Raw genomic sequence first — 25263 nt, 5'->3', positions numbered from 1 at the left:
GGAAGAAATAAAGAGAAACACTGTTACTTCGGTTCAGGTGATGGGGGAAAGTCGCCTACAATGTAAATAGGAAGATTTGGTGATGTGAATGCAATCTAAAATATATAGCAGGTGGAGACCTGGCTTTTGAGCAGTGAAGAATCGGCCCCTGACAGGAATCCACTAACCTGTTGATTTTCTCCTTCTGAGAGTGCTCCCCATCATCCACAGCACCCAGCGGGAGCATCATCACACTCTTTTGGATGGAATCCTGGAATATTTTGGCAATTGGTATGGTTGATCCGTCCCGGATCATGTCTGGCTCTGTTCCAAACACTGAAGCACAGGAAAAGAATGCATTTGAATAAAATAATGACAAGACCACCCCTCATAATCTTCTCAAGTGTAGTGTTGGCTTTATCTTTCCCTTTTTCGTTTTTATTTAATCATTAACTTTGGTGTCTGGGGTAGGTAAGCTTCTTGATAGCATGCAGTTTATATTCTGAAGACAGTAGAGTCACGAAGAAAACCATGGTTGCATTCTTTATAATTAACCACTTCAAAAAAAAAACTTTTTAAATAAAATTTGTATTTTGAATTGTAGATTTTATAGAAAAGTTGCAAAAATAGTACAGAGAGAGCTCCCATATGTTCCTTACTTTACTTTCTGTAATGTTAACATCTTACGTAATTATCGTACAATCTTAAAGAAAAGGAAGTTAACACTGGAAAAATATTATTAACTAGACTCAGACCTTATCTGAATTTCACCAGTGCTTCCCTTTTTCCATTCCAGGACCCAATCCAGAATCCTGCACTGCGTTTTGTCACTTCTTCTAACTCTCCTCTGGTACGTGAAAGTTTCTCAGTTTCTCCTTGTCTTTCATGACCTTGACTCTTCTTGAAGAGTTCTGATCAGTTGCTTTGTAAAGTGTCTCTTCATTTGGGCTTGTTTGATATCTTCTCATGGTTGGAAGAGGTCATGCATTTCTGGCAGGAGTATTACAAGACAATGTACCTACTTTTATGGTCGCTTCATGAATTAAATATTTGGAAAGTGGGATTTCTTTGGTGGTGTAACCAGTATACAAATAAACAGCTGTATTCAACTATCACCTGAATGTTGTGGTGTTTGTGCTTAACTGTCAAGGTATCTCATGAAATAAATGTAATGGATATCCTAGGGTCTAAGGAGTGGTGAGTTCAAGCCTTCCAGGCGAGAGGATGAGTTGTCAGTGATGGATTGGAAATGCAAAATAAAATGAAGACACAAAGGTAATATGCCATGTCTTCTTTATCCACAGACTAGGGTGTGAATGTTAGAAAAGATGATATGCTTTGTTATAAGAACTTGTTTCACACACAATAAACCACAAGGTGCCTTATGCATTCCTGCAAGAATATTTCAGGGCTTTACTGTTGACCTTGACATTTCAATCACACATCACTCTTCAGCTGGGATTACATTTACCTTCCTAAGAACTTTTCTTCCTCCTTTCTTGACCAAATTTTACTGGTAAAATACTGCTACAAATGGGAGTAGTAGGAATAATTATGTAGAAAAGTATGGCTCTAAGTCTCAGACCTGTCCTCTAATGTTTAATGTCGCTGTCCTTTGTACAGATAACCCTGATCAAGTGTTAGTGCTCCTAGGTGGTGGGGACCTACAATTCCAGCTGTGCTCTGTTAGGGATGTGGCCTGAGGCCTCACCTGTGAGAGAGTGCCATTAGTCCATAGTGTTTCCCCACCTGGCTTTTTCTGAAAGTCCCCCTGCTTTTTAGAGAGTCCTCTATTTTGCAATTGGCAGTGTCACCTTCCTGCTGCAGAAGCCAAAGAGCCTGGATAGATCTTCTCCCTGCCTGGGCAGCTGGAGCCCAGGGATGTGTCCTGTGCTCACCAACAACAGGACCCTGCCCAGGCCTTGGAAGTATATGCAGTCAAAATAGGCACCACCAAAGAAATTCCAAATGAAGCTATGCTGCCCTCCTTACTTCCAGAGTGGCTCTGAAAACATCGCTGGTTTCAGAGTCAGATAGGCTGGAATTGAGTTTTTGTGTTTGGTAGTTTTATAAAATGAGCATCCCCAGGAGGCCTCTCTGTGAAAAATCCCAGGTGGCCTGCCATGGGGCTGTTTGCATCAGAACGGGACCACATGGAGAGTGGAGATTAAAGACCCGAACCCTGTGAGGATGGATCTGTGGTCAGCCCCCTCCCTAACCACATTAGGCATTTGGAAATTCTTGCAAAGGGAGAGGGGAGGTGATGCCAGGCTAAGCTATAAAGGGTGATTGGGGGATGCCCTGCTTTAAATAGTGAGTCTCACTTCCTATTCCCTACCTTCTGCTGACCTAAAAACCCAAACCTCCTTGTGACCAAGATGAACAAATCCTACAGGGCAACCCAGGGTCAGCCTTCTCACTCCATTATATTTTAACTCCTTTTTTTTAATAAGATTTTTTAAAAGATTTTATTTATTTATTCATGAGAGACACAGAGAGGCAGAGACACAGGCAGAAGAAGAAGCAGGCTCCATGCAGGAAACCTGACGTGGGACTCAATCTCCGGTCTCCAGGATCAGGCGCTGGGCCAAAGGCGGCACTAAACCGCTGAGCTACCCAGGCTGCTCAATCTCACAACCAAGAGCATGACGTGAGCCGAAATCAAGAGTCAGTCCTTTAGATGACTGCACCAGCTAAGCGCCCCTAGCTCCTTTATTTTTAACCCCAGATTTCCTTTACTTTCATGCAAATCCACCTGAGCCTTTTAAAAGGCATTTTTATATGTTGGCCATCATTTCCATAAGTATCAGAGGCTTGCAAGACCATCATTTTGCCCAAAATTCAGGTTTCCAGACATGAACCTGGCTTTGCCACTTCCAGCTGGGTGCCCTTCAGCAAATTCCCTAATCTCTTCCAGACAGACTTTGTCAACTGGGGAGGGCTGTCAGGGGTCAGGAGACAGTGTGGATCAAGTGCCCTGGTGGTTTAAAAAAAAAAAAAAAAAAAAGAGCCCTGGAGTGTAGCTGACATTCAGTAACACAGCCAACGGGCAAAGGAGAGCTGAACGAAAATTCTGACCGTGCCTGCTTTCTCCTCTCCGCTGCCCCACCACACACCACGCTCTGGTCCCACTGTAAACTGGCAACTCCAAGTATCACAAGTCTAACCTGTTTTGATGGCTCTTTTTGCCGCAAGATACTGATTATCTTTAATATTTGCAATCCATGGCTGTAGTCCTAGCATCATAGAAACAGCCATCTGGTTGGAACTATTTCTTTTGGAGAATACGTGTTCAAGATGCTGCTTCACCTGAAAAGGAACATTTTCAGTTGTAAGAGAAAATTTCAAGTTATTCTCTCATGCAGTGAATATGCAGCAATCTTTCATCAAGAAACTGAAATCCCAGCTCATTAGGTCCAAGTGTTGTGATTTTACCCTCGTCCTCACAGAGGATGGACAGAGTGAGCAGGGGCTCTGGGATTGAGGCCTTCAGCAGGAAAAGAAACCCTGATCCCACACCCCTTCTACCCAGGGACCCTCCAATCCTCAGCCCTGAGCCTGCCCCATTCTGACCACAGTGTCAGACGATTAATGCGTGGTCATTGTGAAACACAATACAACTTCTCAATTTGGATATCCCTCTTTTCGGACTTGTCAGGATCTTAATTACTATTTTCGGAACATTAGGCATTTGGAAATTTCTGCAAAGGGGGAGGGGCGGTGATGCCAGGCTAAGCTGTAAAGGAGCCTTTTGTCAGCATCCTCCTCTGTCCCCTGGGCTCCAGGCCAGTGGCTACCATGGAAATCCTCCCAAGAAAAACTCCTCACACTCTGAAACGTTCCTCCCATTCATTCCTTTGACAAACACTGGTTGAATGCCTGTCATGTTGGCAGGAACAGTTCTAGGTGTGAGAACACAGCTGTGAGCAAGACCAAGGGGGCTGCCCTGATGGAACCCATGTTTTGAGAAACAGAAACGATGCATCCAAAACGGGGGAAGAGAGGGAGAAAAACAGGGACTGAGATAGGGAAGGAGGGCATTTTAAGATGTAATTAGTGCTAAGAAGACAATAAAGGAGGTCAAGGGGTTGTAGAGATTTGGAATGAGGCATTCCTGGAGCTCACTCATTCAGAGCCTTCTTTCTGTTGAACTTGAGGTAAACTGACAACAGGTTGATAATTTAGACACATAACTCCTTCCAGATAACATTTTCATTAAAACAGCTACTTTCAGAGTGTTGATTTCAGACAAGGGCAAACTAACTATGGGTTTGAGCTTTTCCAGCTCCATGCGGCCATAGGCAGTCAGCTTCTCCATCTGTGTGTAAACCAATCTTGCCTTTATGTCAACTGTTTAATGTAAAAATACTTCCCATCACTCCAACCTCAAATGGTTATTTATCTGACTCCTGTAATTGCGTATAATTGCAGAAAGAGATTTTTACTGAACAAAAATTATATTGGTTTCTTGACATCTGTTCCAGTTTTATTGGGGGGGAAATGATACTTCAGCACTAACAACTGAATAGCTCACTACACTGTGGGATGTGACGCTCAGAACATTTGTTACCTGTTTTTCCACCACAGATGTATTCATGTGAGGGACCAGACGGATTGAAAATTTCCCTATAACTTGGCCAGGGATGACTGTCTTAGCTCCAGGCTCATCAAACGCACCCTCAATCCCATGGATTGAAAGAGACGGGTATCTCCATAAGTGCATTAGAATTTCCTCCTGAATTAAAATAAAATTATTTTACTATACAAAAGAATGTTTGATTAAAACTCTTTGAAATGTATTGCTTGTATCACCCACTCCTGTAAATCTCTGCCACCGTTCATGACAAGTTAATTATCACCTTCCTTAGACACGCCTGGACCGATAACACAGGCAGTCTTTCCCCTCGGGCCCTGAGACCCTCTGCTGTCCCCTCCCCACCTCCAACCAACCTGCTCCACTGATGCAGGCCCCTCCTCACCCAAGCTCTGAAGTTAATATATGGCAAAGGAGCTTTCAGAATTTGGGGCTTGATTATAAATTTCTATCCCCAATCACTACGACACTCAGTTGCATAGTAAATGCATTTTCTTTTTCAGAAGGCCGCAAAGAACTCTGCTTATGGTCCGGGGGAAGGGATACACTTCACCATAATAAACTCCACTGCCTCTGTTCCACCTGGTTCTCCCTCTCCTGGCAGCCCCGTCCAGAACCAGCCACAACCATCCTTCACCATAGCAGGCAAAGGTTGTAAAAACAAGAAGAAGGAGAAAGAAAACATCCAAATTTGCCAGAAATGAATGGCTTTGGGCTATGGTTTCCTGACTACCCTGAGGCAGTGATGTAGCAATGTACAGATTAGTCCCTAAGGCTCTTAATTCTATTAAAATGAACAATTAGGGGTGTGGGGCTGGAATAATCTCAGATTGTTCTCAGCCTTTAAGGAGATAGGAAGCAGAGATAGCTGGGATTGAGTCTAAGAAACCCCAGAAAACGTGTCTGTGAAATGAGGGATTGCCCCAAGGCTATGCACCTGAGGCCAGTTGGACCCCAGATAAAGTCTGGGTTGCTCTAGACCTGAGGGAAATAAGTGGCTGTGAAAGGACAAATCTGCCTCAGAATTCACATCTGCTTTCAGTTCTGAAATGTGCAGATGAGCCTCCCACAGTAAATCAGGAACTGGAAAAATAGGATTTATTACTGCCTTTCCTCTTTCACATTAGCCATCAACCTGGGACCATACCTTGGTGTCAAACAGAAATCTCTCAACCCGGCTACTCTTCCGGTATTCTTCTAGGTCCAGATCTATGGCTTTGTACAGTTTTCTCTCCTCTTCAGTAAGAGGAGCCACTTGGTCATAGATTCCAGGGATCAGAATATGACCAGATGAGTCCACAAGGCTCCCTGCAACCAAAGCCAGGTAGAAGGTACGAGTGAGTGACTGTTCTGGGCCTGGAGCAGGACCAGGGGCCACAGTGGGCCTCGTGACTGGCCCTGGTCCCCCTGGCGGAGCCACTGGCACCACTCACATCTCCAGGGGGATGGCTGGAGGAAGCAGCTGGTCCCCACACAGGCTGAGCCTGAGGCAGATCCATTTTACTGTCCACCTCATCAATGGAGAGATGGAAACACAAGGTCATAGGCGATGGCTTACCTGCATTACACCAGTTCTCAATTACACCTTCTGTATCACAAATTAGGTTCTTTCTGAAATTTTGCTTTATCCTGAGTTAAGATGCAATGTATGTTCATTATTAAAAATCTTAAATACGTATGTATAGGTCTATACAGACATTCCTGAGGAACCAAAAATCCTCATTCCTTCTCAGCTTCTCTCCCCTACACACACTATCATAGGATAGAGACTCACCTTTGATCAAAAGCATAATACCTTGAGGTCTAGTCTAGGAGGCCTACATCATGACCACAAATGCCTTCAGAGTGAATAAGCAGATAGTCTAGTCCGTTATTTAGGAAGGAGTTTGGGGATTAATAGAAGTGGGGGTGGAATCATCAAATATCTACAGAGGAAGTAGAAGCGGAGGTTTAGTGAACATTGCTCACTACCTTCAGAACATACTTATCAAAGTAGCAAAGAGACTAGCAGAAATGGTGAAAAATGTATCCAGGGCATCTAAATTCATCCTCAGGCCACCTGGGGCCTTTCATTCAAATAAAGACACTTCATAAAAAATATGCTCCACATTCTTTTATTTTTTTTTTAAGATTTTACTTATTTACTCATGACAGATACAGAGAGAGGCAGAGAGACACAGCCAGAGGGAGAAGCAGGCTCCCTGCGGGGAGCCCGATGTAGGACTCAGTCCCAGGGCCCTGAGATCATGACCTGAGCTGAAGGCAGACGCTCAACCACTGAGCCACCCAGGTGCCCTATGCTCCACATTCTTAATGGGACTATAACTTGACAATGTCAAAAAACCATCATGAACCACCATGTTTTCAAATCTTGGTCTCACAGCGGACAATTACAAAGCCCCGGGTCGCAGGCTCTGGGAGAATCCAGCTGTGCCCCCTCATTACTGGAACCTGCTGTGGTCAAGGCACCTGATGATCCCTGACCATTCCTGAAGAACCTCCTTTCATCAGCAACAGCGCCATCTCTTGGTGCATAGGCTAAATGACAAATGTGACTCTCCCTGGGCTGACCAGTAGGTAGTTTGGCTCTCCGTGTAGACACAACAGGATCCAAAGTAACCATCCTTCCAGAACCAACAGGAATGGCAGTATATACTGGTTGTCCCAGAACTTTGAGATGATCCCAGAAAGCAAAACCTCAAGTTTTGAGGTGCTGAGGCAGCAAAATGAGAAGGGAAGTTTTCACTGTTCTGGCTTAAACATGGCCTCCCTGGCCCCTACCCCTGCCCCCCATAAATCAGCCAAAAGTCTACAACCACACTGTGCAGGTACAAGCCTCCCTGCAGTACTGAGCTGTGGAATTCTCTGCATTTAGCCCAAACAAGTGTAGAATATAGTAAATAGATGGTTCAAACCCATTGTAAAATTCAAGTCAAAAAATAAGTTGGGTGCCAATGGCTGGGCCTGGCTGTCAGTGCTTTGCAGTCCACCCTCCGTGCCCTCAGCAAAATCCAAACCAAACATAAAAGCGCCACCAGTAATACCATCACTGAGTGTTCCCTCAAGTGCCTGTCCCTCGACTTCTGCTGACATTCTCAGATGCGAGAACAGAGCTGCAAACGTGGGTGAGACGCAGCCCCTGCTGGTGATGCGGCTGGAACAGACCCAGGGTAAAGAAACAGCTGGGGGTCTGCAAGCAGGGGCAGGGGCACGGGAAAGCCAGTGCAGCAGCATGGCTGGGCCCCAGAGGTGGTGTGGGAGGGTCTGTGCAGCCTTGGCAATGGAAAGAGAGTGTTGGGAGGGTCAAGGTTGGCAACCAGTAAGACCTGAAATACTTTGGCAGCCAGGATGCTCAGCGTCCATGTCCCGACCCAGGACTAGACATTTTCTCTATCATTCCAGCTGGCCCTGCAGGTATTGCCGTGGGGGGTGGGGGGGCAGAGGTCGTTAGCAAGTGAAGCTGGGGTCTGAGCAGAGTGGCTTTTCTACACACTCATTGCACCTCTCCAGCACAGCTGGCCCGGCCGGGGCCAGGATGGAGTCGCATCAGGATCCTGTCTTCTTAGGGCGCAGGGCAGCCCTCCCAGTTGCGGGCTGCAAAGAGTGCCAGCAGATGCGTGTCCCCAGAGCAGAGGAGAGCACATCCTCCTCTCCCTGCCCCTTCCACCCGCCAGCAGGGGTTGCTCCAGGGAGGGCTGCGAGAGGTCACCGCAGGACCCAGTGGTGGGAAAGCGCCTGGCGTGCTGGCCAGGCCTCTGCCTTACACGCCCTTTTCTTGCTACTTCTTTGCCAGGGTTTTTCAACACTGAATGCATTCCCAAAAAAAACAGGATGTTGCTGAAGGAGTTCATCTCCCCACCCCCCTCCTCATTTCCCACTTGAAATCATGATCCCCTGAACCAGGCCACTGCTGCCACCGCCTCCACCTCCCCCTCCCTCTCCCCCTCCTCCTCGGCCAGGAGCCCAGCCCGGAAATGCACAGAAGACCCAGAGGGTGGTGCCTTTGAAAACTGCACACAGGAAGCAAATGTAATCCTGATCCCCAGGAGTCCTCTCAGAATTTAACATTTTAATACTATGGTATTAAACTGGGTATCTGCACCCCCACCATCACCCTTCCCTGTGTCTCCCGGTTGGAGACTCCCGCGCCTTTCACACGGTTGGCACTCAATAAACACATATAACCTGTTAGTGACCTGGCTATCAGGATCTATAGATGAGGAATAGGGGACAGAGAGATTGGAAGTTGCACAAGGTCACACAGCAGCAGGAGGCTCCCTGACTAATGTTTAGGGCACCTGCCAGTATGCAGGAGGACCCGACAGGCCCAGCTCTCCCAGGACATCCTAACCTGCAGTGGCCCTGATGGAAGGCACAGGAGCCAAGAGGCTACTGCCTGTCATCAGTGCCGAAGCTCAACCCCATGCCCTTAGGTCTTTGTACAAAGCATGTACGAAATGTCTTTGTACAAAGCATCTATGAAAGCCACATAGATGATCCAATCCAGAATCACTTTGTTACGGATTATTTGATTTGTCTCAAAAATTAAAGAAAGTGAAACCATATGCTTTTCATTCTGTTCATGATTCCAATCTGATTTTTCCTAGCAGAGCCATATGCATTTGCAGGACTAAGTGGAATTCCAAGCCTGGGTGAAACCGTACCATCTAAGAGAATGTAACGCAGCAATCATTATTGGGGGGAGATTGAAATGTACCATAAACTTCTGATGATGCCATTCCTATGGAAGAGAAAATTAGTTCTGATAAAACAGAAACATAACCCTTTCCCTCCTCCTCCTCAAAATATTGAGTTGTATGATATCTGAATTCTTTTGGAAACATTTTAAACACTTTGAAGGAAAATGGATTGTTTTATTCCATTTGAAATTGTCCAGTATGGGGAATATTGCCCAAGAATTATATTTTAGGAAAACTAGAAGGCCACAAAGGAAGAAATTGATGGTAGTTAAGTAGATGGAAAGAATAGGCGGATAGGAGATAAATGAAAGATAGATTGCAGAGTTAGATCACACATGACAGGTAGACACACAGATTTCATTATTCACTTTGGAGAATGAAGGAGCACAAAGCTCTACAACTAAAGATGGTCCTGAAGACCCTGAGGACAGCTCCCAACAGGTGGCCCAGTTGCCCCGTCAGAGACTGCCAAGGCCAAAGGGATGCAAGCGAGTGGGGCAGAGGTAAAGCTGTGTCAACACAGAAAGACAAGAGACTTTTGCTAATACATGCCCTCTTTTGGCACTGTCTGCCCCAAAGGGACATGTGGTAAAATTTGCATAAAGGTACCCTTTATGCCAAGGAGACAGATCCAAGTATTGTGGGGCTGAAGCTTCCCTGAGAACCTTTAAAAAAAAAAAAAAAAACACCAAATGATGAACATAAAAGTGCAGGGTCCCTGCCAGGACTGTAAAAGGGGCTCCTCCAAGTGAGGCTCCCGAAGACGCAGCTTCCTTCACTCCCAGGATCCAGCCTAAATGCGAGCAAGAGCTACAAGATGAATCGAGGTGGTCAGGGTGGGCAAACTGGCTCTCTAGAAAAGCATACACATACACGTGACTTCTGCCTGTGAACTCCGGGCACACCACAGAAGGTGAGGAGCAGACAGAGACGAGCAAACCGATGGCCTCTCTGTGCCACTTGAGGCCACAGAACTGGAAACAGAAGCCAAATGGTGCTGGAGCCTTTGCTTCAGATGCTTCCTCCAGATGCTTCCCCAGAGGGCTCTCTCTGCCCCCGAGTATGGCCAGATCACAATACCCAGTAAAAGAAAATGGGGTGGACTGAGGAAGAGCTTCGGTCCATCAGCAAATGTAACGTGGACCTAATAAACCTAAGGAACATTTAGCCAAAGGAGGGAAAGCTAAGACTATGATTTTTCTTCTACTCCACCCTTATTCAGAACTGGCTTGGAGGCCAAGGGAAGAGAGTGGCATGGAGTCAAACAGAAATGCATTCTAGTAGGTTCCATGATGCTTAAAAAGTGAAATGAAGGGGCGCCTGGGTGGTTCAATTAGTTAAGCATCCGAATTGTGGTTTCAGCTCAGGTCATGATCTCAGGGTCAAGAGATGGAGCCCCAAGCCCATGTCAGACTCCACACTCAGCAGGGAGTCTGCTTGAGATCCTCTCTCCCTCTTCCTCTGCCTCTATCCCAACCCTCAAATAAATAAATAAATCTTTTTTTTTTTTAAGTGAAATGAAATAAGACATTACCAAGAAGAGCAACCAAGTCAGCCATTGGTTCATGGAGGATACCACCAAAGGTTCCTGAATGAAAGTCTTGATCTCGGCACTTCACCTATAGGACAGGAGAAAGAAAAGACAGGCACTTACCTCTGTGGTTGCTCTGGCGATAGCGTTCACGTGGTGGCGCACAGCCCCATGAACTGTCCCCCAGGACTGGGTGGGTGCCTCCCAGTCACACGAGTTTGAGCATCTACTCCTCCCATGTCTTCAGTCTCATTCTTTCCTGAATCCCCAAAACTGATTTCTGTACCCATTTGTTCCCCTAAGACAGCACTGCTGGGGCCAGCAGTCCCCTCTCTGAGTGGTCCAGGTAGCCCATCCTCTGTCACTCAACCCTCCTCCCAGAAACCGTCTTCTCTTTATTCTTTTCTTATAATTCTATTGTTGTCTCCACTTGTAACTTCCTCCCAGCCTCCCACCCCAGAGCTCAGGCCCTGGCTCATTCTTCCTCTACACACAGAACTTCAAGAACTGCCTCCCTGGATTTCAGTTACTGTCTCCACACCACACACACTCATCCCTGTAGGGCTGACCTTTCACCTACTCACTTGACCTAAAGATTTTGGCTGCTGGTGGTGCATAATACTTTGCTATGCTCCCAATGTCTGAAATTCAATGGATGTAGGAGGGAATTCAGCATCTTCTCCTATGATTACTCCCTATCAGCCCGCCCACTTCCAAAACAAGAAGTGACCCCAGTCCTATAAATCTGTCGCCTTAAAATGATCTTTGACTTCTGTGCACACCTTATCCAATACACTACCAATTCCTAACGAGTTTTGTTTAAATTGTCCCTTTGGTTCCTTCCTTCTGTCTTCCCTCCTGGCTGGTCCCCCACCAGCTCCAGGCCATCTCTAAAGCGCTGCCAGATGGATCGCCTGTTCAGTCACTTCAGCTTAAGACCTTTGTTTCACTGGGCGATCATACTAACTAAAGCACTTTGGGGTTTGCAGAGCCCCACCTCTGAAACCTTAAGCTGCCTTATCCCACCTTCTACTCCCAACTTCATCCCCCTTCACCCATTCTTGTCACTTCCTGCACCCCACCTGCTCTTGGCCTCACTTGACCCATCCCAAATTCCCCCCATGTTGTCCTCCTGTCTCCCCTGACCCCACATTGTTCATTGCTTCAACCTGTCTGTGTCAGTACTGTGCTTCACTTTTTCCTTCTTCTTCCCTCACTTCCCATAAAATGACCTCAGTCAACCCTGCAGCAACCCCGCCTGCTTGTCCATCTCTGGCTACTGAGCATAGCTGCTAAGAATCACCCAACTGCATAGGCACAGGGACTCTACACCCTGAATCCCGCCTGACACTTGATCGTGCTCCAATCTGCCTTCCCACCCATTCTGCATGGCGACCACTTCCAGCAATCGCTCCTCGGCAGGTAAGCAAACTTCCTACTCAGTGGAACACCCAGAGGCCAACTACAGCAAGACAGACAAATGTTCTGGAAGTCTTCTCTCTGCAAAGCCATTGTGCACCTGCACAGATGAGGCTCGGGAAGAAGCACCCCTGCCCCTCCCCCCGACCATCTGTGCACCTGGAGCTCCTCCCCAGGGCACCGCAGCCCAGCCCCTGACCAGGCAGTCTCCTCACCCCCATGCACTGCTCTTTTCACCCCCAAACTCCACAGCCATGCCTCCTAAGCCTTCTGGTGTTTGAGTCACAGATCCCTGAATCCTAGAACGGCCCCAGGGTGTGGGAAGCTTCTGGAATCCCCCAGTCCCGAGACCTGTGGGCCCCAGGGCCATGTCTCCAGGTCAGAACTCTGCTCTCCCAAGAGCTTTCTCTCTTCCTGCCAAGATCCCAGGATGGACTCCTCCCTCCACCTTAGGGGGCTTGCAAATACCTCCACCCTGAAGTAACTATTCCCTCGAGTCCCGTAAGTGAGGGCTGGCTTCCTTTGGGTGAGCCACAGGTTATCTGAAATTATGATGTAGTCTACATTGGAAAAGAACCGATCCTTTTCCTTTCTGACCAGTTCCTCCAGGGCAACAGAACCAGCTTCTTCCATCCCTTCAATGATGAATTTGATATTCACAGGGAGATCCTGAATCAAATGAACAACAGGACAAACCATTCTGTCAGAAAAATTGCACGACTTGCCCATTCATCTTTTTCAGATCCAGAATTAGTTTGCATGTGACATAAATACATTAATTATTACACACATTCAATGTACGGGTTGTCCACATTCCCCACAGCTCCGCTCACAGCAAAGGAGTTATAACCAAGACTGTGAAGGAGAATACAAGGGAAGACCTGGTGTCTGGCCTCCAGCATGACCCTGCTGGATTCCATGTGGACCCTAAAGGATGATTCCAGGGAAGAATTCCTGCAGGAAAAGCCATACCCACGCTGCGAAGCTCTGCTGGGCCTCCTCGGAGACAGACGCTTTCCTCCTTCTCCCCAGAAGGAACCTTTCGAGAAAGGTTATTCAATTACAAATCTCTTTTCTGTCCTCATAATTCTGAGTATGATGAATGAGAGCTCTTTCCTTTGAAAGACTGTCTAATGTTTAAGCCCCAGGATAATTTTTATTTCAAGTATCTGTTATTTTTCAGCTTTGAGTTCTATCTGCCTTTTAACTTATTCAAAGCTTTGATCTTACAGCAAAATGGAACTTGAGTTTTTCCTCTGGTTAATATTAGGGCACAGAATAGCTCCTTTAAAATTTTTACAATGTGCCTTTCCCCCATTTGGTTTTGATCTTTTTGTATCTTTATAATTTATAACTTCATATCTTTGAGAGGGAAGGTCAAAGTCTTCCTAGAGCATAAAACACACACAGGAGAACTCTAGAAGTAATTCTATTCAGATAAATGATAGCACAAACATACTAATTAGTTTTAATGAGTGGGATTGACTCACCAAAGATTAACAAAGGCAGGATGAGTGGAGGATTATATATTAGAAAGTAAGTGACCTTCGGTCATTCAGTTGGTTAAGGACATTTTGGGATAATGATTTGTTCAAGTGTATCCCTTGCACACATTTATTTCTATGTGTCTTAAGAAGTGAAGCTAAAGTTCTGATATATTAATATTTGAAAGCTCTTTTTAACATTTAACTAGAAAACAATTGCTGAGACGTAGTTGGAAAGCTTAAAAATTTTCTGGTAAAATGTGATTAATGAAATACACACCAGTAACCACTATGTGTTAAGGAAGGAAGACAGACCAACTGCCAGGCCTCAGTTTTGGTGTCTTCTCTGTCACTGACATACAAGGGACCTGGGACAAGTCATTTTACCTCTTGGCCACTCACCTCCCTATCTATGCGATATGGGTATTAATAATTGTCTGCCTCTTAGTTAACTAACCCAGTGGTGTGAGGTGTATTCAAGCGCTCAGTTAGCAACACAGGAGAAGAGGGGAAGATGGAAGAACAGTGGGCACCAGAAAAGAAGAAGCCCACCCACATAAAGGGCCTCACACTCACAGGCACTGGGGTTCCTCTATGTGTTACCTTACCTACTCCATGCCAGGTTCCTGAGGCAGAAATAACTATTCCTAGTTCACAGATTAGGTTAATGAGACTCAGAGAGATCAACTGATTTGTCCAACAGCAGTGAACATTTCTCATGCTTTGTTTGTGATTATGTACGTTTCAGAGTGGAAAGTTAAAAAGCAAAGCAGATTTTGGCCTTTATATGGGAACTTTCTTATAAATATTGCTTGCTTCCTTGTAAGGAAGGAAGGAAGGAAGGAAGGGAAGAAATAGAGAGAGAGGAGGTAGGAAGGAGGAATAGAAGGAGAGAAGGAAGTTGTCATCATCTTCATCGTTGTCATCATCGTCATTGTCATTGCCATCACCTTCACTGTCATTATCATCACCATGATTGCCATCATAGTCATTGTCATCACCTTCATTGACACTGTTGTCATTCTCATCATCCTAGTCATCATCGCTTTCATGATTGTCATTGTCCTCATCATCACTGTCATAATTATCACCATCATCATTGTTGTTGTCACCACTGCCCTCACCATCATTGTCAACATCATCATCATCATTATGGTTTTTGTCCTCATCACCATCATCATTATCATTGTCGTCATCATCATCCTCACCTCCATTGTCAATACCATCGTCATTATCCATCACCTTTATTGTCACCGTCATCATTGTCATCACTGTCATCATCACCATCACTACCAACATCGTCATTATCATCATTGTCCTCACAGTCACTGTTGTCAACATCATCCCTTCCCAAACATGGCTGGTTCCCTACCTCCTCCAAGGCTCTGAAGGTGCTCACAGCATTAATCCATGCTAAAACAGGGCCTTTGTTGTCTGTTGCTCCTCGTCCATAAAGTTTTCCTTTAAAAATGAGGGAAGAATTTTTAGAAAAGCACAGATACCTCTGCCAAGTTGAGTGAGTTAAAAACAAAGGTTGTTTTATGGAAATCATTTTAATAGTGCTTCCTATTTTTCCAGGCACAAATCTTGCTCCAAGGTCACAAAGTCTGATTTCTTATGTACAAACAGTATGGCCATCAGCTAATCAGATAATATAAACTAATTTGAAATATGCATATCCCTTTGGCCTTACCAGGAATTAGCTATTTTATCCAAGTTCATTGAAACAGACCTGAGGATTTGTTGCAGGATGTCATGTAACATAGCCTCTCTCATTTCAAGATTTTATAATTAGTAAAAGAATGAAAAAAGGGTATGAGTGTATCTCCATTAACCTTTCTTCTTCTTTTCTTTAAAAAAACATAATTACATTTAGTATTTTAAAAAAGGAAAATGTGTGACCTAGACAACTTCTTCCTCCCAAGGACTGCCATCATGGGAGTCAATTCGCCCAGGGGCATGCATCACTTATGCATAGGTCTTTCACAAATGAGAAAAAAGCCAGCCTCGTTGGACAGCTGGTGGACTGTGAAACGGGTAGTATTCTGTTCATTCTTAACAAGAAACAGCGTAAGTCCTGGAGCTGGGGACAGGAGTCACATCTTCAATACCTAAGCCTTGTGGGGAGTCCCTTATCTGCAAAGAACCCAGCTCTGATGTGCCACTGACCATCCACCTCTGTCAGTGTGTAAGGGTCTGTGAGCCACCCATCTTCCCGTCTAGCAGGCTGCACATCCAAGTGGCCATAGAAGCACACAGTGGGTTTCTTTGGATCATTCCCCAGTTCAGCCAGGATGATGGGAGGTATTGGGAGAGTCTGACCATCAGGCAGCTGCAAAATAAAAAAAAGAAACAAACAAACAAACAAACAAACAAACAAAAACATCACATTAAAAAAAATGTTATTTAGTTCTCCCAGAAAATTCAGACATGACACCAGGAGTCCTGTTTCTACCCTTGGGTTTTTGTCGTGCCCACATAATTCTTTTAATCATCACTTTATCTACCTCTAAAATGGGTGCCATGAGACACTGAATTAAAATGTAATAGATAATTAAAAGTAAAGTGCTTCCTTGGATGCATAGTGACAAACAGTAAATTTAATTGAGCAAATTCTTCGATATGAATTCAGACTTAGGTGGCTTAAATTAGATGGACATGGTTCTGGAAAACACATGCCACTGGGGAGACTCAGCTGTGCTGAAGGAGGCACCACCGGTGCTTAAATGAAAAGATTGCCCTTTATCACCGGGACACAGCGATAAGCGGGGATTCTGATGAAAGACCAGATCCTTTGAGAAAGGTACATGTGAACATAAGGGAGGGACAGTTTAGAAAAATTTAAACCACATGTGAAGGATGAGACTAGTACAGGAAAGGGGGGGTCTTTCTGAAAGGTTGGCTCTGCTCGCCCACTCCATCCGCTCTCGCCTGCCCCTCTGCCCCGACACCACGAGAAATCAGTAATGCCGACTTGTCTGGGACAAGATTTTTTTTTTTTTAGCCCTATTGGGAATTGAGATTATGGGGGCATTTCTGTGGAGGATCGGATGGGAGCAGGTCCCAGTCTTGCCACGCCCAAGGGAAGGCATGGCCGATGCACAGAAACGACAGCTCGTCGCGGGGAGGGGGCGTCCGGCACCTGCTGAAAACCCGAGTCCACGGAGTCCACGCTGGCTCCCAGGCACCGAAGCTGCTCTGCCGCCAGGGCCATCATCCTGAAGAGTTCTTGTCTCAGGTGGGGCAGGGGCTGGACCGAGTCACTCTCCACAGCCACCCACTCCTTAAGCGTCTGGAAGGAAAGGTGACAAGGTGATTTGCCTGAGGGGGGCCAGCGTCCACTCTAGGTGGGACACACCTCACCGAGCCATGACTCGAGGGCAGGAGGTACCAGGTGCCCAGCGCTCCCCACCTGCGCTGGAGACTGAGTTGGCAAACACGCAATATTCCAAAGTAACTGCCAGGTGGGCTGCTGTGGTCAAGAACCAGAGGTAGACACGTCTGCTTAAGAAGGAAGAATAATAGGGCAGGACAGGCAGGGTCGAAGTTTGCCTTCCAGGCCCCGGGCCTGTGCCTCGCTGGAAACACCACTTCCCGTTTATTAGGAACCGGGAGCAGCTGGCTGGCAGCCCCTAGTGCAGGACTCTGGGCCTCCCACGAGTGCCCTGGAGGCCTCTGGTCCTCGAAACTCACTTTAGGAACCACACAGTGGCCTCAGCTGGGCGGCAGGCTCCCCAGACCATCCTCTGCATGCAGGTCTGGCACCTCCCGAATCCGGGAGGCGGTGTCCCCAGGGCGAGGCAGGCAGGCGGCCTTGGCTTCTGTACCTGGTTCCGCCCGTTGGAGGTGTAGGATTTGCATGTGTTCAACTGGTAGCCTCAGCTCCCTCCTACACACGAGGAGGGCGGTGCTCTCTACCTGCAGGCTACTGTGAGTGTGATACTGTCACGCAAGAAATACACATGTTGATCTTTGTCCTGAGCTCTTGGCCAGAGCCCCTATGACCTCTAACTTCATATGTGATAAAGGTGCTAGGAGCATGTTTTGTTCAGAGATTCAGTCTCTGTCTTGGGTTCCCGACACAGCGCTCCTAACTCCCTGGAACTTCCTGGGAGACGGGAGCATATTGTGTTCTAATGGGGCAGTTCTAGTGGGCTCCGGGGTGGGGGCTGCCTCACCAGAAAGACCAAGCTGTGATTAGAAGCTGGGGGCTCCCTGCCCCCACCGCATCCTCTGGGTGGGGAAGAGGAGCTGTAGGTTAGTTAATAATCATCTTGCCTCCATGATGAAGCTTCCACAAGCACCCCAGAAAGTATGGGGTTCACAGATCTTCCAGGTTGGTGACTATAGCCTGAGAGGGTGGCATGCCTCAACCCCAGGGGGACAGAAGCTGCTTCCAGACCCTGCCTTGTGTGCCTCTCCATCAGGCTGCTCACATCTACCCTTTATCATGTCCTTAATTACATAACAAACTCCAAACATAATTGTTTTCCTGAGTTCTGGAGCTGCTGTAGCAAATGACAGGCCCTGAGTGGGTTCGTGGGAGCCCCAATTTGGAATATGTAAGTAACCAGGGGCTTCCCTACCTACGTGTGACTTGGCATCCCCCACTGGCGCTGAGGGTAGGAGGGTGATGCTCACACCAGGCAGGGGGTGTCAGAGGGAGTTGCACTGTGGGGTGCCCCTTTGGTGTCCAGAGAACTAGACAGTTGCTTGATGTGTGGGAAACACACACATCTGGCCACTAAAGTGAGGGGAACCATCGAAGAAAACAAGCATTCCTTTCCACGAGGATTAGACAATGTGCATAAGACTTAGCTCAATGCCTGGCCCCTACTGGGCACTCAATAAACACCAACTAATATTGGAGATTAATAATCATCAATCACATTCCACTATTGTTGCTTGAGTTGTTCATATTGGGATAGCCACCATTTTTATTAAAAACCACATATACTGGGGATCCCTGGGTGGCTCAGCGGTTTAGTGCCTGCCTTTGGCCCAGGGCACCATCCTGGAGTCCCGGGATCAAGTCCCGCATCAGGCTCCCGGTGCATGGAGCCTGCTTCTCCCTCTGCCTGTGTCTCTGCCTCTCTCTCTCTCTCTCTCTCTCTCTCTCTCTCTCTATGTCTATCATAAATAATAAATAAATAAATATTAAAAAAAAAAACAAAAACCACACATACTTTGGGTGACTGATCTTGGATTCCCCAATTTATTTTAGTTTGATCTCTTTGCTGGGTGTAGCACTTTTGTTTTTATTATGAAGAAATGAATTTAACCTTAAGGAGTACTGATTTTTAGACTCTTAAGCTGGAATTTACAGAGCAGATGCTGTCAAGGAATCCCTAAAGGTAACAGATTGGATACATGTGAGGAAGTTGCAGAAAGAAGAGTTTTGGCTCAAAGACCTAAATTCATACATCTCCACCGCACACTGTCCCTCTCCACTGCTAATTCCAACCTACAGGTGGAGTCCCCACATGGGCTTCAAGAACCCAGGAGGCATTATGTCAAGTAAATATGCCCAAGAGTTTCAGGAAAGATCCCGTGAAGGTCAAGTGTAGGACCAGCGGCCTGGCCATTCAGCTCTGTGTGAAAGCACGAGACATGAACTCTTCTCAGTGGTCCGCACATGAATATTGCCAGAAGGGGCTGATTGATCCAGTATGCACAGACTGAGCACCAACTGTGTGCCACACAGGGCATGGGGGCTCAGGGTCCAAAACTCCGTGACATGTCACACAGTCCCCGGGCTGCAGTGGACATACCATGTGCCCGGGGACAAGAGGGTCAGCGGAGGAGAAGGGGACTTGCAGGCTGGCGGTGGCTACAGTCCTTCCCTGCCCCCATCCCTCAGCTCCCAGCCTCCCTCTCCACTTGGTCTTCGCCCTCAGGCTCCAGCTCTTCCCCCCCAAGATGTGCACCCACACCATGTGCAGTTTGCCATGTAGTGAGTTAGAGGATTACAAGGGAGGAGACAAAGTGTGTGTTGTGCAAGGGCTACCTAACAGCGTTGACATTGAACTTGGCAGAACTCTGGACGTGAAGCGGGCTGTAGGCAGGTGGAATGGCTCTGGGAGGGTGTCCTGGGGGTGGGCGGTGTCTCAGCAGGCCTTGCAGGAAGGGACCTCAGCAAAGGCCCCTCTAGAGGGGGAATGGGCATTCTGAGGACGGTCCAGGGCCAGTGTGGGCTCCTCGGGCATCATCACTGCTCAGACAGTCTGACCAACATGCTAGGAAGGCCTTCTCTAGGAGGAAAGGCTGCAGAGGATCTCTTCCCTCAATCTGACAAATATTTACTCGTTTAACTCACTGAGGAGCCACAGGCATTTTAAATGGACTTAAGTTTTCAGGCAAAAAAAAAAGAAAGAAAAGAAAATAAAAAAAGAAATCCACACCTCCCCGCAAATAAGGCTTCGTTTACCCAGATACCCAAAGGGTCTGTCATGCAAGCATTTTGCGTGTACCATTTCTCCTACCTGTACGAACTCATCCTGGTGGAGATCAATGTACTGGAAGACCTTCTCCAACAGCCCGGCAGGTGGTGAGGATGGAGAGAACATGCCTCCCTCGAGCAGCAGCAGGGAGGCAAGAAGAGAGGATGCCTGGAGTGGGCCACAGGGGAGAGACAGCAAAAATAAACACCAGATTTGGGACTTCTAACCTTCCAAATACTTCAAGAAAGCTTACTTTATCTGACACAGCTGCTTCCAGCCATTTGGACTAAAATAACAAAAGTAGTAGAACAGGAAATATATTTTTTGCTATGTCTCCACCAAAATGCTTCATTTTCAATGCTCAAGAATTTCAATAAGGGATGCCTGGGGGGCTGAGTGGTTGAGCATCTGCCTTCAGCTCAGGGTGGGAGCCCGGGGTCCTGGGATCAAGTCCCATGTCGGGCTCCCTGCAGGGAGCCTGCTTCTCCCTCTGCCTGTGTCTCTGCCTCTCTCATGAATACATAAATAAAATCTTAAAAATAATTTCAATAAGACAGGAATCAAGTAAACAAGTTTGTCTTTTAGCACCAAGTTTCTCTTTTAGGTTTTCCCTGCCATGCAATCTTTCCTATTGGCTCTCTTTCTGAGAAGAGAAGTCTGCACTCTATACCCTAGGTGGTAAGGGCAATAAGAGAGATTAGTGTGAAGCAGTTCAAAACAAAATAAAACTTTTTTTGTATGATCAACCAGTTTATTAGGAAAAAAATATTTGGGGGCACCTGGGTGGCTAAATCGGTTAAGTGGCCAACTGTTGATTTCAGCTCCGATCGTGATCTCTGGGTCCTGGGATCGAGCCCCATGGCTTGCTGTGTGCTCAGCAAGGTGTCTGCTTCAAGGTTATCTCTCCCTCTCCCTCCGTTGTGCCTGGCCCCGGTTTTTTTCTTTCTCTTTCTCTTTCAAATAAATAAATCTTAAAAAAATGTATATATATATATATATATATATATATATATATATATATTAAGGACTCTCTACAATCCTGTGTGGTATTGTGGGTTTCTCCCGTCCGCTCCTGAAGGTAGAGGATGTTCAAAAGAAACTCATAAGCCATGCTGTGATAAATGACACAGAGGCCCTAGCAATCACTTAGATACTGTTAGCCACTCTCTCTGCCTAGGAACCTCAGCCCATCTCTCTGGTCTTCCTGCAAATCCTTCTGGCCCCTCTGCTTCTGTCTATGAGCGGCCCTTCCTTACTTTGCCTGTAAACATGGGATGTGCCTGAGACCCCAGCCTCCCCCCTCTGCCCTCCCCTTTGGCCACTTCCCAGCCATCCCTCCATCCCCACAGTAGGCTCCAGGCTGGGCCCAGAGCAGAAAAATTAGGTCCAGATGAGGGTAGGCCGAGCAAGGTCAGAGCTACACTAATTTTCTTCTTCCCACCCAGCTCTTCCTTCTGGGTTTTTTGCACATTTTTACAACAGAACCATTTCAGACGATTTCCTCTTGGCCTCTGGTTCTGGGCATGAGCAGGGTCAAGGTGAGGACTTGTGTCGACAGCACAAGAAACTGCAGCTCCCTAATAAAATACACACTACCCCAGTTTAAAAATGGGCAAAGGATTTGAACAGACATTTCTCCAAAGAAAATATACCAACGGCCAATAAGCACATGAAAAGATGCTCAACATCATTAGGCATCAGGGAGTGAAAATCACTTCACACCCATGAGCCAGCGTCAGTTAAAATCAAGAAGTGAGATAAGAACAAGCATAGGTGGGGATGTGAAGGGAGTGCCCCCTTCCTGCACCGATGGGGAGGATGTAAACTGAGGCACTGCTGTGGAAGCCAGGCTGCCAGGCCCTCGAATGCTTACACACAGTCACCGTATGACCCTGCAGTTCGACTCCTAGGTACACGCTCAAGAGAAGTGACGACACGTGGGCCATACAGGAACTTGTCCAGGATGACCTGGGGCAGAGTTCTTCGTGGCAGCCAAGAGGTAGAGCTCGTGCAAGTGAGCGCCCATGGAGGAGTGCATAAACAAGATGTGGTGTCTGCATGCGAGGGAATGTTGCTCAGCCATGAAAACTGACAAAAGAGTGACACATGCACGACACCAAAGAACCTTTAACACACCGCACGGAGTGAAGGAAACCGGACATAAGATACCACAGATGCACTAGTCCGTGGATGTGAAGTGTCCAAAAGAGGCAAATCCTGAGACGGAGAGCGCCTTGCTGGTTGCCTAGGGCTGCTGGGAGGAGTGAGTGCTGGTGGGCAGGGGGTTCTTTCTGGAATGTTCTGAAATTGTGGCAGTGGCCACACAGTTTGATATCCTAAAAGGCGTTAGAAGTGCACACTTGAAATGGGTGAACCGTATGGCCTGTGAGTTCTAGCGCAATGCAGTTGGTACAAAAATAGCAGTCATACATCGAAGCCCTGTCCACAGAGGAAGTGAAGCAGCAGGTTAAAATACGAATATTACTGAGCCATTAGAAATGACAAATACCCACCATTTGCTTCAACGTGGATGGAACTGGAGGGTATTATGCTGAGTGAAGTAAGTCAATTGGAGAAGGACAAACAGTGTATGTTCTCATTCATTTGGGGAATATGAATAATAGTGAAGGGGAATATAAAGGAAGGGAGAAGAAATGTGTGGGAAATGTCAGAAAGGGAGACAGAACATAAAGACTCCTAACTCTGGGAAACGAACTAGGGGTGGTGGAGGGGGAGGAGGGCGGGGGGTGGGGGTGAATGGGTGACGGGCACTGAGGGGGGCACTTGACGGGATGAGCACTGGGTGTTATTCTGTATGTTGGCAAATTGAACACCAATAAAAATTAATTTATTAAAATAAAATAAAATAAAATACGATAAAAGGAGCCGTGCTCCTTCAGGAACAGATGAAGCAGCTGGCCCAGTAGATGGTGCCAGTGGGCCTCCCTGAGCCGGATCCCTTTGCCTTGCGTTCTGGTAGGAGTGCGCTGGATCCAGCTCAGCTCTGTGGCTGCAGAGCCAGAAGCCAAAGGTTACAAATAAATTCTGAGGAAATGAGTCCTCTGACCCACAGTGGCAGGAAGATGGAGCTCTGGGCACCCGCGAAAAGCCCTTTGAAGTGGAGTAGGCTATTTTTTTCACAGCTGATACACCTAAATTAATACTTGAACTTTTATTATTCATTCATTGAATTTTCATGAAAACTTGCTGGATGCTCCTCTCTGATGAAAAATAAAAGGAGGAATTTGGAGAAGAAGAGGGCGCCACGGGCAAAGAAGGTAAAGGGTGACTGCAAGGACCCAGGATCTTTCCAGTCTCAGTGGGAACCACCTCCCTTCTCAGGCTGAGGACTGAGCTTCCAGAAAGACTGCTCCCCGGCCATGTGCGAGCAGGAGCTTGCACACACGTCACTCCGCATTCCCCCATCCCTGCATGGCAGACGGATGCAGGGACGGAGCACTGTTGTCCTTTGCCATCAGGCCCACGGGCACTCACTCTGCGCACCAGCCCTTGGATCCGGGGTGGGACCCCGGGCGGCATGTCTGCCCCGCTCCAGAGTCCTTCATGTCCCTTTTCCTTCCTGTTTGTCTCCATGTGTTATAGTCACACTTGATCTTGAACTAATCACCCAACAGAATCCTGCAGATTTAGAAGGTTGTCAGGGAACAGGAAGGTGAAGCGTGGGGTCATGGAGGCAGAACCTGTTTTCTCAGGGAAGCAGGTTGCCCAACCCCAGGCTGGGGGGGGGGGGGCAGAGGAAACCTTGCTCTCTCCACAGGCTTCTGCTAACTCCAGCTGGTCGTTCTTTGATCTGGAACAAACTCCCAAGTGTCCCTGTGCTAAATCTTATTTTTAAACACTTTACCTCTTAAGATTTATCGATGTCATGCCCAGGTCTGTGATGTAAAGCACCCCCCAGTCCCAATCCAGCGCCACCTCCTCAGAGCCTCCCTACTGCCCTCCTGCCCCAGGCTGGTGCCCCAGCTTCCCCCCCATCCACCAAACCCTTTTTGGCCTGTAAGAAATTTCAAGGCCAGGTTGGACGTGCACACCGAGAATTCTACTCACCTAGTCTCCTGGGGAGGCCTGTGTCACAGTCCTACAGCACTTGCTCTGCCCGGTGGCTGCTTAGATGAATTTGTTAGGATTCGCCTACTTTATCTCACCATGACAGGGTTCAAAATAAAATCCCAAACCCAAACCCAGGCTTTTCCGGAGTCTTGTTAATTCCCCTGCAGGTGCTCAACTGAACCGGGTGATTCTGTAGAGATTAACGAGCTCTGGCAAGGAGTCTGGAAGAAGGAGCAAGCCTGGGGCGTGGCTTTCACAGGGAGCCTGGGTGAAGGAGAGGCTTGCAAGGAGCAGAACTCTCCGGAAAGTCCCAAAGCCGTCAGTTTCTCCAGCAGAGACGGCCAGAAGCCAGGGGATGGAGGAGGAGCTGGGTGTGGTCACGGGGTGCAGGCGGCACAGGCCCACCCGTATGCCCTCCGGAGGCCCAGGCCCGAGGTCCTGCACGGCATCGGACCCTCCTCTGCCCTGGGCTCTGCACACAGTGCTCCATCCTGGGCCTGAGACCGCTGGTCCCATGATTGAGCTGTTGGGGACTGCAAGGTTCTCTCCCTCCCTCTGGTCTGCACCCCACGTGGGCCTCAGGGAAGGAGAAAGCAGGCATTGTCCGCCTGCGACAGAAGGGACTCTTGGGGCCCATTGTATTCCCCACAGTCGGGCGGTCCCGGCCCAAACACCCGCACAGAGGGTCCTGCTCCGCGGTACTTTCGCAGCCTGCTGACCCCTGGCAGGGTGCCAGCTCCCAGCACCTGCAAGCAGGGCCCAGGCAGGCTGGGAGCAGAGGTGGGAGGGGAGGGGGGAGAGGCCCTACTGCCTCCCACGGTGTGCAGGTACCCCAGGTCACATCTGAGGGGCACCAGCCCCAACAGCAGCATCATGGCAGGAGCTGGATGGGGGCTCCTCAGAGGCCAGACTCCCCCTGGTTCTGCACCCAGACTGAGTTCGGCCTTCAGTCTGGGGGAGCAGGTCCCAAAGCATCAGTGGTCCTGTCCCCCGCTCCCAGGCCAACTTTGTGTCTCCTGGCCTCCGGGCTGTGCGTAGATGGGGG

General features: G+C 47.6%; 1 protein-coding gene across 3 annotated transcripts in view; it reads right to left on the bottom strand.

Annotated features, from left to right (window-relative positions):
* The window catches only part of LOC129495407 (beta-Ala-His dipeptidase), a 30261-nt gene extending 5761 nt beyond the window's left edge, over positions 1-24500 (bottom strand). The window contains exons 1-11 of one of the 3 annotated variants that reach the window (XM_055302877.1): positions 24216-24500; positions 20190-20315; positions 16850-16999; positions 15877-16039; positions 15080-15168; positions 12692-12892; positions 10808-10892; positions 5721-5881; positions 4550-4714; positions 3147-3288; positions 168-315 (exon numbers count right to left, since the gene is read on the bottom strand). In XM_055302877.1, the coding sequence (XP_055158852.1) occupies positions 168-315; positions 3147-3288; positions 4550-4714; positions 5721-5881; positions 10808-10892; positions 12692-12892; positions 15080-15168; positions 15877-16039; positions 16850-16999; positions 20190-20273 (1388 nt within the window). In that variant the 5' untranslated portion in view covers positions 20274-20315; positions 24216-24500. Of the gene's footprint in view, positions 1-167; positions 316-3146; positions 3289-4549; positions 4715-5720; positions 5882-10807; positions 10893-12691; positions 12893-13195; positions 13296-15079; positions 15169-15876; positions 16040-16849; positions 17000-17400; positions 17523-20189; positions 20316-24215 lie in introns of those variants that run through there. The other 2 variants (XM_055302879.1, XM_055302880.1) reach the window with 2 other exon arrangements.
* Between the last annotated feature and the right edge of the window lie 763 nt (positions 24501-25263).

Source organism: Nyctereutes procyonoides, unplaced genomic scaffold, assembly GCF_905146905.1.
Source record: "Nyctereutes procyonoides isolate TBG_1078 unplaced genomic scaffold, NYPRO_anot_genome, whole genome shotgun sequence".
Classification (NCBI taxonomy): domain Eukaryota; kingdom Metazoa; phylum Chordata; class Mammalia; order Carnivora; family Canidae; genus Nyctereutes; species Nyctereutes procyonoides.
The sequence above is the reverse complement of the archived record's forward strand: the minus strand, read 5'-3'. Positions and strand labels throughout refer to the sequence as shown.